Here is a 16,013-nt window from a genome sequence, read left to right as displayed (position 1 = left end):
GTAGTTAAAGTCCCCCATTACTATTGTGATGTGCTTCCTACATACCTTAGTTAGCTGACTAGCAAAAAAGTTCATCTATTTCCAATTAAAGTATGGTTATATTTTTTCATTATATTTTGAATAACATTTGTTGCTGATGCTAGGGTATCATATTTTTTTAGGAGAAATGATCTAGCCTGTGGACTGACACCTGTTTTAAAACATTCTTCATGTTTCTATTGTTAAATGGCATAATTAGTAGCCATTTTCCCAAGGTTGCAAAAATAGGTGTTAATTATTCACAATCTAACACATTTCCTTATTTCTTTAGACTTAACGACTCTGTGAAACTGTGATGGGCATAGAAATGGCATCTTTCTGACTTATTTGATAAAAAGGGTGGGTTTATGCATTGCACTATTACATACATACATTATCAACCAAAATCAAACTAGCTTTGATGTGACATCCAGTCTAATGGCATGAAATATTCTTATGAATCATCAATAAGATTTCAGTGACTAGGATTGATTAAAGTAGCCTGCTTTGAGTCAGTAAATGAACTTAAGAAACAAGTCAGAGTAACCTAATAATTTGGACTTCCTTTAGAGCTAAAGTGGCCAAAAGAAAGCTAGAAAATTATCTAAAAAGATTAATATTCTAGTTAAGCAAAACACACACACACACATACACCATGGTTTACAGACCAGAATGACTTGGTTTCTTCAGCCTGTTGAGCCAGATGACTTCTTTTTGATACATGAATCCACAACCAAATTCAGGGAGCACCAAGGACTTCACAAACACTTTAATTTTTGTAGATGTCAAGGGCATCTCAATACTTCATTGCTACCCTGCCAAGTGCTAGTCTTTGATATATTTCTTTACCTGTGTGGAGAAAGGCAGAAATTATCTACTCCATTGGTATCTTTATTATCAGTTCTAAGCCTGGTAGCTGTATCTGTTGTCATGTGTCTGGTCTTCTTTATATTTAATCCTAGACCCATTAAATTTTTAGCTATCAGAGTAGTGTCATAAGCACAGCAGAGATATTAAAATTTCTTTTTCCTCATCTTCTTCAAATAAACCTTCTTCAATATATATTCAGCATTAGTTGTTGCCAAACTGGAATCAGTCTGTTTTGCCATGGTTTGTCCAAACATTGGTTTCCTATATTGGTTTATAGGTTTTGCCAGAGGCCAGTGAGATATTCTGAAATTCTCATTTTCTTATGGACATTACACAGCTTGACACAGTGGACAAAATCAAAAGCTTTATATAATCAATAAAACATATATTTACTTTTTCTTCTTTTTTTGGTATTCTTTGGCTTTACCTAATTATCTAACACGCATCAATGATAATATCACTTGTTCCTCAGCCTTTTCTAAAACCAACTTGATCATCTGGCATCTCACTTTCCATGTAATATTCTAATCCCAAACATTATTTTGCTAGCAAAAAAATTAAGGATATTATGTGATAAACTGCATAGTCTGTCAAATTAATTTTCTTTGGTATTGATATTTTGATTGATTTGTCGCAGTATCTTGGCCACTGGATGGTTTTCTAGATTTGGTGGCATGGTTTGGTTACAGACTTTACTGATTCTTCTTCTGTACTTTGTCATATTTCTGACTTGACAATGACCAGAATGCTGATCTAGGATCATTGTTTCTTGAAAATAGGTAACATCTTATAAGATATTGTAATGGTATGTGACAATGACCTTGGGAGACAGGGAAGGGCTAAATCCAGGGGAATAACTCAGTAAGAGACAGCTTAGCCTGAAGTAGGAACATAGGCATGGCAAATGTCTCAGAATGACTCTTGTTAGTTTCCTGGGCTGTAAAGGCAGGTGAGAAATGTGCTTTCAACTTGCAAGATTTTGTTACTGTAACTGTAAAGTAAAGAAGAATTCGTTCATCTGGGTGTCCTTCATATCTGGACTATCTTCTATTGCACAGAGGTTCAGCAAACTATTTCCCTCCTTGCTTGATATTCTTTGAATCAGTTATCATTTTAATTGAAGAAATAACTGGCTTGACAGACACTTGCAAGTCATTCCCTGCTTTATTTCTGTTTCTGAGGCTATACTGTCTATGTTTTTTTCCTTACTATTTCCAACTTTTCATTCCAGTGTTTACCCTCAAGCAATAGATCTTGTTTGCATATTCTGTCAATTTCAGATTGAACTTAGTCATAAAACTTGTCAACCTCTTCTTCAGCTTCAATGATTGGACCATTAACTTGGATAACCATCATATTAAAGGTCATTGATTGCATTGTGCTCAAGTCCTGTCTTTGCGATATCCTTCCTGACTAAGAAAGTAATGGTTTTTGTGTGTGTGTGCCCTTAGTAAACAGTATGAACTTACTGAAAATGTCCGATTTCAGTCCAATTTGCTGGTGCCTAAGATGTAAGTGTATAATCAAGTTACTTTATATTTCACTGCCTTGACGATTCTTATGTTCATTTTTCTTACATTTTATGTTCACAATCTATTTCTACTGCTTCAGATTTTTTAATTTGCATAGAAGCAATGTCAACTAGACATCCCAAAGGCTTTAATCTAGATGCATCATAAATACCATTAATATTCTGAAAGACCTCAGCTCTTCCTCACTATCATATTGAATGCCATTCAAATTCAGGGGCCCAGTAGCCAGCACAATGTCATCAGTCACTCTACCACTCTCCCTCCCTCCTTCCCTCCCTCCCTCCCCCCCTCTCCCCCCTCTCTCTTTCTCTCATCTGTGTGGTTTTCTTAGTAAAATACAGTCATGGTTTACTTTTGCCTTTTCCCCACAAGCATTGACACTAAAGCGACCATCTATCTACAAATCTCCAACATCTTCTTATATTGCTACTATCATTATAGATGCTGTTTATTTCAGTGGGAGCATTGAGATGAGGGGCAAGATAATTCTTTATATCTGGCTAGCTTATGAGACCTATGGATCGCCCCCATTGGTGTGAGTAAAGATATTTGGGATAGAAATGTGGGTCTTTGGGGCCTAGCTCTGCTCTCATAAGAGTTGAATAACTGTTCCATTTTAGGAAGCATGTACTAAAGTCCAGTGTTCCTATTTTAAGTAGTTATGTATTTTTTTACTTCAGAGTAGTGCTCCTTACAACCTCCTCTCCCTATAAGTAATCTGCATTTTGTTTTTGTTTTCTTTCAATTTCTTTTTTTCTGTATTTACTGTTTCAGAATGTTTGTCTGTCTTTGCCCACTTGCTACCTCTTCTGCAGAGAAGGGGTACTTGGGCCGTCATCCTCTATTAAGGTCTTTTGACCATTTATGTTTTAATTTTAGCTCCTTTGGAGTGGTTTTGATGTCTTTGTGACCCCCTCAGTACTTGTCTTGCTGTTATTGTCTCGTCTTTTTCAAGGATGACGGCCTTTTCTGCCCCTATTCCCACACACCTTTTCTCCCTTTCACTCAGAAATTTCCTGGAAATCACTTTGTAATCAAAAGTGACAGGAATTAACTCTTTGTTCCTCAATTTCTAACCTATTTTCACCCAAACCTAAAATCTGCAAAAACTTACAATCTACCCAACCTACCTTTAAAAGTCAGAAATGTATGTGACTTTGTGCAGAAGCTGCCTGCATCTTGGAATGAGAATGCAAAAATCAAATGTTTCATTCCATGGCTGAGACAATTGGTTTGCTTACCAAAATGAAATTCACATGAGCAACTAGTTGGGACTTTTTCTGGCTTGCCCTATACAGGATTGGGAGTGAGGATCTAATCTAATGGAAACCCAATTTAAGCCCATGATTGATTTTTCTTCTTCTTACCCTTACTAAATTTCTCCCATCAAGCATCCCTGATTTGTTTTCTTCATTACTGAGATAAATGGAAAGATGCCCTGACTCCATCTCTGTTTTCCTTCCCTCCTCCAAAATTTGCGTAGATCCTGAGAGGACTAGCGCCCACATGATCTCAGCAGATGATGCAGAATATCCACGGGAGTACCGCACCCTGGGCAACGGCACACGCCGCTTCTCCAACGTAGGGTTGGTGCACACCTCAGAACGTCGTCATACTGTCATTGCTGCCCAGAGTCTAGAAGCTCTCACAGGGCTCCAGAAGTCTGAGATGGAACGCAAGAGGGATGCATTCATGGACCACTTAAAGAACAAATACCCACAGCATGCCTTAGCAATTCGAGGACAGCAGGACAGGATCCGGGATCAGGTAAGAGCAGCTTTTCTCTGTCAGAAAATTACTTTTCTCTTGAAAATGATAGGACTTAATCTAATCCTGATAGATTGGCAAATAATGTTTTTGTAAACTAGTGTTTCTCAATCTGGACAATTTTAAAATGCATCAACTTCAGCTCCCAGAATTCCCTTGGAAGCCTGCCAAGGTCGAAAAATATTGTCCTAGACCAAATCAAACTGAGAATTTTATCTGGATGCTTTCTTGTATATACAGCATTCTCTTCCTGTTTCCTTAAAGCCCAAGTTTATTGAGATGTGTTTCTGACATTGATGTGAAATGGGGGTTCCGCCCCCCCCCGCCTCCCCCAAAATGACTAAAGTTCCAGTCACTTCATTTCCACAAGTTATTTCTGAATAAATTATATAGGTAGTCCTCAACTTACAACAGTTTGTTTAGTGACCGTTTGAAATTACATTGACACTGACTGTTTCTCACACTTATGACTGTTGCAGCATCCCCAGGGTCATGTGATTTACATTTGGATACCTGACAACTGACTCACCTTTATTATGGTTGCAGTGTCCCAGGGTCATATGATCCCCTTTTGCAACCTTCTGATAAGCAAAGTCAATGGGGAAACCAGATTCAGTTAAAAAATGTGTGTTACTAATTTAACAACTGCAGTGATCCACTTAACATATGTGGCAAGAAGAGTTGTAAAATGGGACAAAACTCACTTAACAAATTTCTCACTTAACAACATAAATTTTGAGCTCAGTAATAGTTGTAAATTGAGGACTACCTGTATTACAGATTTAAGTACACTAGTCTACTCTGGAGAATAAATATTACAGTTTAATGAAGGCATTATCAATGTATAATAATTTTGAAGCACTCTCATGAAATTATGATTTCCCAGATTTTTTAAAAAGAAATTACTGAAACTAATTATTTCAGAAATTTTCAAACGAAGTGTTAGTTATATTTTAGAATTTTTACCAGTTTTCATTCCATATTCTAGTCTTTATTTGGAAAATTTTATGTTGCACAATTATTATCTGTTTGGGTTTTAATGACACTATTGTTATACCTTTGCTACTAGTTGCAAAGAGTTTTTTTTTCCTGCCATGCCAAGAGCAAATTGGGGCTGAGGCACATTTTCCCAAAGTTCTCCAGGCTTAAAGAAAAAATGGCCTTTGCAATCAGAACGGCAAAGATAATCTTTTAGCTCAATAGATTATCACAAATTTGAAACTAGAGTGTCCCCAAATTTGAAGGATTCTAAATACTGAAATGTAAAGATATTCTATTTCTCATGTGTTTTATTTGGAGATAGTTTGTACAAGGACTCCAGTTACATTTAACTTTGTTGTTTTTTTCTTTGTCATTATTCCAGTAGTAATATTTTCCCTTTATGGGACTCTCTTCCTTTCAGGAATTGATCTCTGTGTTCTTAAATGTCCAAATCCATAAACTGCAATGTGATTTTTTAAAAAAATAAGAATCCTTTTGGCCTTTTATGTTCAAGTTTAACTAAGATTAAATTAGGTTATTGGAAGATTAAATTTAGAACACTAAATTAGATGATTCTGTTCTGGATTTACACACACTTTGGAGCAAGATTTATAACTGATTTACTAGATTTATGTTTGGGAGTAATTTGTTTTTCAAACTGCTAGGCCAAGGTAGCTCTACAACTTGCTTTGCCCTTCTAACAATATCCAAATTATTTCCTAGTTGCTTATGTTCTAGGACTTATAGTTTGATTGTGTTCTAGAGAAAAAAATTGTGGATGAAGATTAACAGGCTATGGAAAGCTAGGAAACCCACCTAAGTCCTGCCTTCCTATCTTTCCAAGCACAGTGCCAATTGCCTTGGCTCAGCAGGGACCCATAAGGAAATTGGCTCATATACAATGAGGTTTGGTATAACAGGGGTCCCCAACCCCTGCAGACCAGTACCAGTCCATGATCTATTGGGAACTGGGACGTTCAAGTGGCAGGTGAACATGCAAAGATTCATTTGCACATGTGAAGGATCTAGGTTGCACGCGTGAAACCATCTCCCCACCCTGCCACTGCTGCCGCTGCCACAGTTAGTTTTTAGAGTCAGAAAGGGTGGAAGTCACTGTGATATAGTTAAGACCAAGTAACTATTAGGACCATGGAGAGCGTACTGGAGTTTGCGAATTGAATATACCCTCAGTATTGTTCCAGCAAATAGCTGTGGCCCATTGATTATTTTAAAAGGTGATTGGATATGACTACCTTGTGGTTCCATTTCTGTTTGTAGTCTTAAAAAAACTACAATGGTTATTTCTAAAGCTCATTTTTTTGTATCATTGAGGCCCAGATGAAGCCATAAAAGAGTCATCCTCTAAATCAATCCTTTTGCAATCTGAACATTATTCAGATAAAATGATTTCAACTTCTAAAAAAATTAGGAATTGCAATATTGAGTTAAGGAAAGTTGATCTACAGTAGTCTATAGATGATGCCTTCAAGTGGTGACTCTAATTGAATGGGTTACTCCAAAGTGGGATTGTCTATGGTTTACTCTATATGTACTCTTAAAGCACTTATTGAACTCTTGATCTGTATGACATGATACTGATTGTTTTTGACAAATCAGAAAACAATCTAGAGCAATGTTTAACACATACCCTTCCAAAAATTTGTCTCTTAAAAAAACATACAAGGATGGTTAAATGAACCTATTTATCTTTTTGAAACAGTTGTAAATGATCTAAAACAGAGTCAGTGTGGTATGGTAATTTCAAGTATTAGAGTAGGATAGGAGAGAATTAAGTTCACTTTTGCTTCAGATCTGAAAACTCACAGACCGCTTTGAATTAATCACTCTTTTTGCACATCACTCTACCTCACAGAGTTGCCTTTATAGGGACAAAATAAAGGGAGATTCCCATGTAAGCTGCCTTGAGCTCTTGGAAGTTAGAAATCTAACAAATAAATATAAATAAAATCACTGACATTTGGATTCAAATGTAAAAATTCTATTTAAAAGATTAGGAACAAAATTTATCTGTAACAAAATTGTACATATCTATAATGACCTGAATATACACATAGCTTTATTCAATGTGTATTCTAAGACTATTGCAGAAATTCAGTGTAGTAGGAGTTTTGCTTTGCTTTTTTGAAGATGGAGAAAACCATTAAAATGAAGGAAAAAAAAGAATGGGACAATTGCTGGGAAACCTTACAGCACAGGTCAGCCAAAGAGCTGCTTATATTGCCTTCATAAGGCTACATGAGTACATGTAGAGGCACAATGACTAAATAACCTTAATGAGGCTGGAGATGGTCTCTGCTTCAGTGGTTCAAATTCTACCATTGCATGTCAGAGTGAGTTCCCATCACTTGCCTCAGCTGCTTTCTACCTAATAGTTTGAAAGCATATTATACATTAGTAGATAAATAGGTACCACCTCAGTGGGAAGATAAGTTTGCACTCTGTGCAGGCAGTTAGATTCCTGCTGGTTCTGAACCTTCCCAGTTGCCAGGCCCATTTACAAAGTGGCTACAGGAAGGGAGGGGACCTAGGATGCTGCTGCAGAAAGAGCTACTTGTTTTTCTTTCTGGTGGAAAGCCAGCTTGCCCTCCTATGGCACAGCTTGGTAAGTGCGCAAGCCTGTTCTACAACAGAGCTGGTAAATTGGCAGCCTAACTACAGGTGAAACTCTAAAAATTAGAATATCGTGCAAAAGTTCATTTATTTCAATAATGCAACTTAAAAGGGGAAACTAATATATGAGATAGACTCATTACATGCAAAGCAAGATAGTTCAAGCCGTGATTTGTCATAATTGTGATGATTATGGCTTACAGCTCATGAAAACCCCAAATCCACTATCTCAGAAAATTAGAATATTGTGAAAAGGTGCAATATTCTAGGCTCAAAGTGTCCCACTCTAATCAGCTAATTAAGCCATAACACCTGCAAAGGGTTCCTGAGCCTTTAAATGGTCTCTCAGTCTGGTTCAGTAGGAATCACAATCATGGGGAAGACTGTTGACCTGACAGTTGTGCAGAAAACCATCACTGACACCCTCCATAAGGAGGGAAAGCCTCAAAAGGTAATTGCAAAAGAAGTTGGATGTTCCCAATAGAAAGTTATGTGTAAGGGAAAAGTGTGGAAGAAAAAGGTGCACAAGCAGCAGGGATGACCGCAGCCTGGAGAGGATTGTCAGGAAAAGGCCATTCAAAAGTGTTGGGGACTTTCCCAAGGAGTGGACTGAGGCTGGAGTCAGTGCATCAAGAGCCACCACACACAGACGGATCCTGGACATGGGCTTCAAATGTTGTATTCCTCTTGTCAAGCCGCTCCTGAACAACAAACAATGTCAGAAGCGTCTTACCTGGGCTAAAGAAAAACAGACCTGGTCTGTTGCTCAGTGTCAAAGTCCTCTTTTCTGATGAGAGCAACTTTTGCATCTCATTGGAAACCAAGGACCCAGAGTCTGGAGAAAGAATGGAGAGGCACACACTGCAAGATGCTTGAAGTCCAGTGTGAAGTTTCCACAGTCTGTGTTGATTTGGGGAGCCATGTCATCTGCTGGTGTTGGTCCACTGTGCTTCGTTAAGTCCAGGGTCAACGCAGCCGTCTACCAGGAGATTTTGGAGCACTTTATGCTTCCTTCCACAGACGAGCTTTATGGGGATGCCGACTTCATTTTCCAGCAGGACTTGGCACCTACCCACACTGCCAAAAGCACCAAAACCTGGTTCAATGACCGTGGGATTACTGTGCTTGATTGGCCAGCAAACTCACCTGACCTGAACCCCATAGATAATCTATGGGGCATTGCCAAGAGAAAGATGAGAGACATGAGACTGAACAATGCAGAAGAGCTGAAGGCTGCTATTGAAGCATCCTGGTCTTCCATAACACCTCAGCAGTGCCACAGGCTGACAGCTTCCATGCCACGCCGCATTGAGGCAGTAATTGCTGCAAAAGAGGCCCAAACCAAGTACTGAGTACATATGCATGCTTATACTTTTCAGAGGTCCGATATTGTTCTATGTACACTCCTTGTTTTATTGATTGCATGTAATATTCTAATTTTCTGAGATTGTGGATTTGGGGTTTTCGTGAGCTGTACGCCATAATCATCACAATTATGACAAATCACGGCTTGAACTATCTTGCTTTGCATGTAATGAGTTATCTCATACATTAGTTTCCCCTTTTAAGTTGCATTACTGAAATAAATGAACTTTTGCACGATATTCTAATTTTTCGAGTTTTACCTGTATTACTATTCAATAGCATTGCATCTCCTGGTTAATAATAATAAATAATAATGAGTACATGTGGCAAATGGCTAAACATATATGGAGAATACATATATAAATTTTTAAAATGGATGGTTTGCCACTCTTTATTTACATTATTATTTGTTAGGCTTAATTGGACCACATGGCATTTGTATTTATTTAAAGAAATTGGTAAAGAAGACAATTTTGTAAGACATAGAGTGTTCAAAATTATCTTAATCCTCAGGAAACCTATTAAATAAAATCTAGGAATACCTCAGAATATAAGAAAGATGTTCTGGATTTGATCACAGGGATATCTAATTCTATTTCCACAGTGGTGATATCTTGAGAAAGCTTTCAAAAATAATAGTGCAAGAGCACTTTTCTGCTCATGTTGCCTAGCAACTGGTTTGAGTGACACAGTGCCTATAACACTGGAGATAATATATAGCCATCAGGGCAAGTTTTTATGGGTGTGCACATACTAGGACTGAGCATCATTTGATGTTAAGATCAACGTGAGAACATTTTTTCAAATCCAAAGATCAATCCCTAAAAACATGGTAGAATTTTAAAACATCTAGATAAGTACCTTTTGTTAAAGGACAATTCTTCTAATTTTTGTGAGTTACAAGAGCCAAACTGCTGTTTGATTTTCAGATAGCAAGTGGGTAGGTAGACATCATACATTTGGGTGGATTGTTAAGGTCCTAAGAGTTCCTCTCAATATTACACAAATTGGAACTCTCAAGATCTTTCATTATTCAAAGTATGAATCTCCTGATATATGCATTGTAATGGACTTTCGGAATAACTTTGGAAGAGAGGAGGAAGAGCTGCAGCCTAGATAACAGTCAGAGAAGAGATATCAGAAAAAGAAGAAAAAACGAGGGTGGAGAAAGTGCCTCAGAAGAGATCCTCTCTAGTTCTCTAGCTTGTAAAGACAGGGCATGGGAGGGGGGGGGGAGAAATGCTTTCAGGCTTGCAATGTTCTTTCAATGTAACCATACAATAAAGGTAATGTTAATACTCAAGGTGTTGGTTTCTTCTCTGGGATACTTCAAAAGGCTGACACGGACTGACACCCACACATCTCTATGTTGAACTTCAGGATGGAAGAATGGATATACTGCGTTTTTTGACTGTTTTGCCTCATTTGCCCCATTTCTGCCTTCTTTATATTTAATGGGGGGGGGAGAAGACAATGGATCATGAGGAGAGAGGACTAAAATAGGTCAGAATCACATTGTTTTTTTGTTTTGTTTTTTCCCACATGTTTTTTCCCCCTTCCCTAGTTATATTTTCCAGAATATTCCCTGCCAACCACACAATGCTTTAATTATTCATGGTTGGAAAAACATGCAAGCACCATGAGGGAGATTTTATGAAAATTCTTCTGAGTGGAAAATAACATGTAGGGGGCAATTTATTAGGATGTGAGGTTGGAAAAAAATGATTAAATTCCTTCTTTCAGAACCCTAACTTCATTTACTTCTACCCTGCCTATGGCTGTGCTTTTAAGCTTTCAAAATATGTGAATGATCTCCCATATCACTGAGTTGCTTAGCTTTGACTAACATTAGTTTGTTCTTATTTGGATGGCTTCCCAAGGTTAATACATATTTTTCTGCCTGTCTAGTTATCATACAATTTGCAACATCCCTCTGACATTTCTTCCTGCTTCACTTTGGATAAAGTATTTACTTTAAGATGTCTCCCTTGAAGTTCTATCCCACAATTGTGTTTGACTTCAGTCCCAGTCCTGCTGGGGGTCAATCAGTTTTGAAGAAGAGCTTATAGTAAGGAATGGAGTAACAAACTAAACTTGGTTGAGAGAGACTACTTGGGATTATTATAATGAAATCCTTTACTTGCTTCTTGGGCTTATGATTGCTGAGTGACACAAGTGGGACTGATTCACCTTGAATGGCTTATGTTGAATTTTCAAGTAATCTGAATTCTAGCTGGAAGTCTGTCAAAATCTGTTATGGGTTTAAAAGCAGTAGATTCAATTTAAGAAAAGCTAAACTTTATTGGGCTATAGGTTACCGTACATACCAAACTATAATTTGTTTAATAATATTGAATAAACTACAATTGATTGGATTCACAAATTATGCTATAAACCATGGCTTAGAATATATAATGTCTGGGTTAATACTGTATATTTACACTAAGCTAAAATCAAAGATATCTCATTAGGGCTTTCCGTTTGAAATCCAGCCCATAACTCTAGAGAATGTTTCTGAATTTAATCTCACAGGATGTCTGTATTAGGATTGTCATCTAGCTTTAGATCTTTTATGGAGTCTATCCATGAAATTTCAAATTGTCTAAAATGACTTCAAATTGTCTAAAATGGGAATTTTGCTAGATGGATGGTCCTGGGAAATAAACTTTTCATTTGTTTCATACTTTTCAGACAGCAAAGGTAGGTCTGAAAATAGTCATACCAATGTAATCTGTCTGTCTGTCTGTCTGTCTGTCTGTCTGTCTGTCTGTCTGTCTGTCTGTCTGTCTATCTATCTATCTATCTATCTATCTATCTATCTATCTATCTATCTATCTATCTATCTATCTATCTATCTATCTATCTATCTATCTATCTATCTATCTACAGTATCCATACACACACACACACACAGCCTTAAGCTTTTAGAGGAAATAGAATATATGTCTCATGACTTGAAAGAAGGAATAAATGGTCATATGATTTCCTATAGATTCTGGGTAGATTTTAGTGCTCTGTATAAACACTAGATTTAGTGCTCTTCTGATCTGTGCAATAACTAACAGAAGGGATCTATATATCTCCATGGTGAAGACTAGAATCAGAATTTATGTTGTGTTGTTGTAAGATGCAAAAATCTTAGGCTGAAGAAATTGAGAAACAAGCATAAAAATAAACAATCCAATATAATATATGTTTAAATATGGGTCTGGTGGAACTTTTATTACCAAGAATTCACATTTTAAATATATTTGTATGATTGCATCCTTCTGTGAGTTAGCAGTCAATAAAGGCACAAGAGAAGGAGAAACTGGGGAAAAAGAATCAGAAGAACCAATTTGTAATGGTGCAGTGATGCTGTAATAACCAACAGTGGCGTAACTATTTTACTGGTTATTTGAAAGAGAGAGGGTGTTTTTTTTTAAAAAAAAAGCAGGAACCTATTATTGCTAATGTTAGAAGCCCTCCCACAGTTGGAATAAAAGCAAAGAAATACATGGAGCATACAATAATATGATTGGGACCTTGGAAATCTTCTAGTCCAACCCCTTGCTCAATCATTCCATTTGGTTGTCTAGTCTGTCTTTTTGAAAACCTCCAGTGATGAAGCAGCATTCCACTGATTAATTGTTCTCTTTGTCAGGAAATCTCTTAATAGTTCTTGGTTGGACCTCTCTTTAATGATCTTGTACCTGGTTTTTTTTCCCCTGTCTTCAAGTTCTTTGGAGAATACATTGACTGCCTCTTCTCTGTGACAGCCCCTCAAGTACTAGAAGACTGCTATCCTATCACCCCTAGTTTTTCTCTTTGTTAAATGAGGCACACTTAGTTCCCTCAAGTGTTCATCACATGGCCTTCCTTCCATATCACTTATCTTTGTTGCTTTTCTCTGTACTCTTTCTAGGGTCTCTACACTTATTTTTGTATTGTGGTGATCAGTCCTTGATGCAATATTCCAAGTACGGTGTAACCAGTGCAGTTTAAAGTGGTACTGTCACTTCACGTGATCGTAAAACTATTCCACTGTTGATACCCTAGGACTGCATTAACTTTGTTGGCAGATGGAGCACATTGCTGACTCATACCTAAGTGGTGCTCTAGTAGGAGCACACCTAGATCCCTCTTACAGCTAGCTACTACTGTTGAGCCAGGTACCATCTGTTCTATACCTGTGCATTTGATTTTTCTTGCCAATGCGTAGGACCTTACTTTTCTCATTACTGAATTGCATTTTGGGGAGATAGGAGCCAGTATTCAAATGGCATGCTTCATTATAAACCTCAAGACATTTGCAAGGTAGTGTTTTTATTTCCCATACTTGCCATACCTTTAATCTGAGTGCTGGATAATTAAGTGAATTCACTGAACATATGGGTTAAAGACATGATATCTCAGATAGTATCCCTTAAGGATTCAGAAGATATGGTAAGCCTAGCATAAATCAGCCGGTGAGATTTAAAATTAGTATCCTGTGCATGATCATTAGCTGAAATTTATAGCTAAACTTACCCATGTGACACTGTGAAGTAAGATTAAAAGTTTTTCAGAGGGACCAGTAATGCCTCTGCTTCTCTTTTCTCTTTTCTCTTTTTTTTAAGAGAGATCTAATTGGCTTTTTCCCCTGAACTGATATAATGCATATAATCCCGCTTTATATAAACTGCACATTTCTTTAAAGCAAAATATTTCTTTTTGAGGACAAAATGTTCTCCCTTTTTATACGTTGTCATGATAACAAAATGTTCAGTACAAAGTTATACTTTGAAAAAAGATAATTAAATATGCAAAACCATGATGATAGACTGTCATCATTATCTGCCTTTGTTATTGGTTTCTGTCCTAAAGCAAACATTGGATGAACTCACACAACATATGGAGCAAAACACAAATTAAGCAAAATACATTTTAGCATCCATACAGTTGGTTACTTGCCTCTTATTACAGCAGAATTGATTATTATATCCCTTTTCAGTCAGATTTCCTACAGTAATGTATACTTCCCAGTCTTGCAGATTATATCTACCAACCTACAGGATGGCCACTGGCTTCCTTGGCTTTGAAGTCTGGAACCTATTCTTACACACCTGGATTCCCCAGATCAGAGGCAGCTATAATTTGACTTTCAGGTTCCAAGATCAGAATGACTACTTTTCTTCTGAAGAAAAATTCATAGTGGTGAGAAAGACCAGGCTAAAACAGCAGATGGAGCTACAGATCAAGAAGAACTGCTTTCTGACTCCAAAATGAAAACAATAAAAGAAACCAAAAGTCCAACCTGAGTGGTTTTGGCAAGGTAATGGGGCACTCTGGACCACATTAATAAAGGTTGAAAATATGGAATTTTAGCGTTAGCTGTGCTGTCTGCATGGAACTGAAAAGGTTTAGTACCTCTAAATATTCTTCTTTATCACTTTAGTACCTCTGTCTTAATAAGCAAATGCAGAAAAGCTGGCTTTATAAACCACAGTACGCTTATACAATTGCATTTTTACTCTATCACTATGCCTCTCTTTAAGCAAGGTTTTAGGCTTATCATGCTGGTTTTTAAAAACTCTAAATAGGTGGTATTCCTTTAACTCTATGGCAATGCTTTAACAAAGATAGCAAAATGCTACTTATTTAGCAGGAGGGAGCAATGGCTCAGTGGTTAAAGATGCTGAGCTTGTCAGCTGGAGCTAATTGTGCCTTGGAACAGGAGGAGCTTCCTGCCTCAGATCCTGCCCATCTAGCAGTTTGAAATCATGCAAACGGTCCCCTGTGCATCTTTGGCATATAGTCATGCTGACCACAGAAAATGTCTTCTGGTGATGCTGGCTCCTTCGACCGAGAAATACAGATAAGCACTGTACCCTAGAGTCAGAAGAATGGACAGGAAAACCTTTACCTTTTTACTTTTTTAGCATATTATTTTTGCTAATTTTACTGGGGTGTTAGTGGTACTGCTTGAAAAGTCTTAGATAAAGGAAATCTAATTTGCACTGAGCATTATGCAACATATTGCTATTTCGCTACCCACTGCTTTTTCTGAAGCACATCTGAGAAGCATCCACAATTTCCTATATCTGCCCAAGTCTTTTTAAAAAAGCACTAAGGGATAGAAACCTGTTTTTAAAAGAGTGTTATGAGTGAATGCAGTGTTTTTCAAACTTAGCAACTTTAAGAAGGATGGCTTTCACCTTCTAGAATTCCCCAGCAGCATGGCTGAATATAAAGTATTAGTAGCAGAGAAGCTACTATGTTCTTTTGGTTGTGTGGCAGGGGAGTTGTTAGCTTTACTCTCTATGGGTGTAGGTAATTTTTCATGGAGATGACAACTGGAAGTATACAATAGGTTATTTTTCATAATTTTAAGGTTAGCTAGCAATAATAGCAACAGTTGGTGATGAGAACAATGACTTTGAATAACAGAGGAGATCTTTGTTAGCTGCCATCAAGAAGTGGCTTTAGTTCTAGAGATCTGCCAAGACCTATACGCTAAGAGGTGACAGCTCAGGACCAAACCCTGAAAAATCTTTGTGTTTCTCTACTTCCCTCTAACCAAATAGTAAAAAATAAGAGTCAGTTTAAATTCTCTGTTTTCATGCTTCTCATCTGGGCAGTACAAATGACTAGACTTAGCAAATTGGCAATAGAAGAGCTTTTGGGTGCTCTCAAAATGGTGGTGATGGTGGGGGAAATGAGAACAACAAAGCTGAAAAGCATGTTTCCTAACAGCTTTTCAAAGGCTGAAGATGACAATGCTCATTGCATTGTTATTGGTGAAGTGTGTCAGTTCTGGTTTTGGAAAAAGAAAGAAATATGACCTTTATTATGATCCTAAACCAGTTTTTTTTCAGAGATGTGGGATAC

General features: G+C 37.4%; 1 protein-coding gene across 1 annotated transcript in view; it reads left to right on the top strand.

The window, feature by feature from the left end:
• Window positions 1–3,926: 3,926 nt before the first annotated feature.
• The window catches only part of SRCIN1 (SRC kinase signaling inhibitor 1), a gene marked incomplete at both ends in the record, with an annotated part of 158,603 nt that continues 146,516 nt past the window's right edge, over window positions 3,927–16,013 (top strand). Inside the window, one exon of the mRNA XM_081345707.1 lies at window positions 3,927–4,187. Coding sequence (XP_081201833.1) covers window positions 3,927–4,187 — 261 coding nt within the window. The remainder of the gene's footprint in view (window positions 4,188–16,013) is intronic.

The sequence above is a fragment of the Vipera berus genome (assembly GCF_964194415.1).
Source record: "Vipera berus genome assembly, chromosome: Z".
In the NCBI taxonomy this organism is placed as follows: Eukaryota; Metazoa; Chordata; class Lepidosauria; order Squamata; family Viperidae; genus Vipera; species Vipera berus.
The sequence above is the reverse complement of the archived record's forward strand: the minus strand, read 5'-3'. Positions and strand labels throughout refer to the sequence as shown.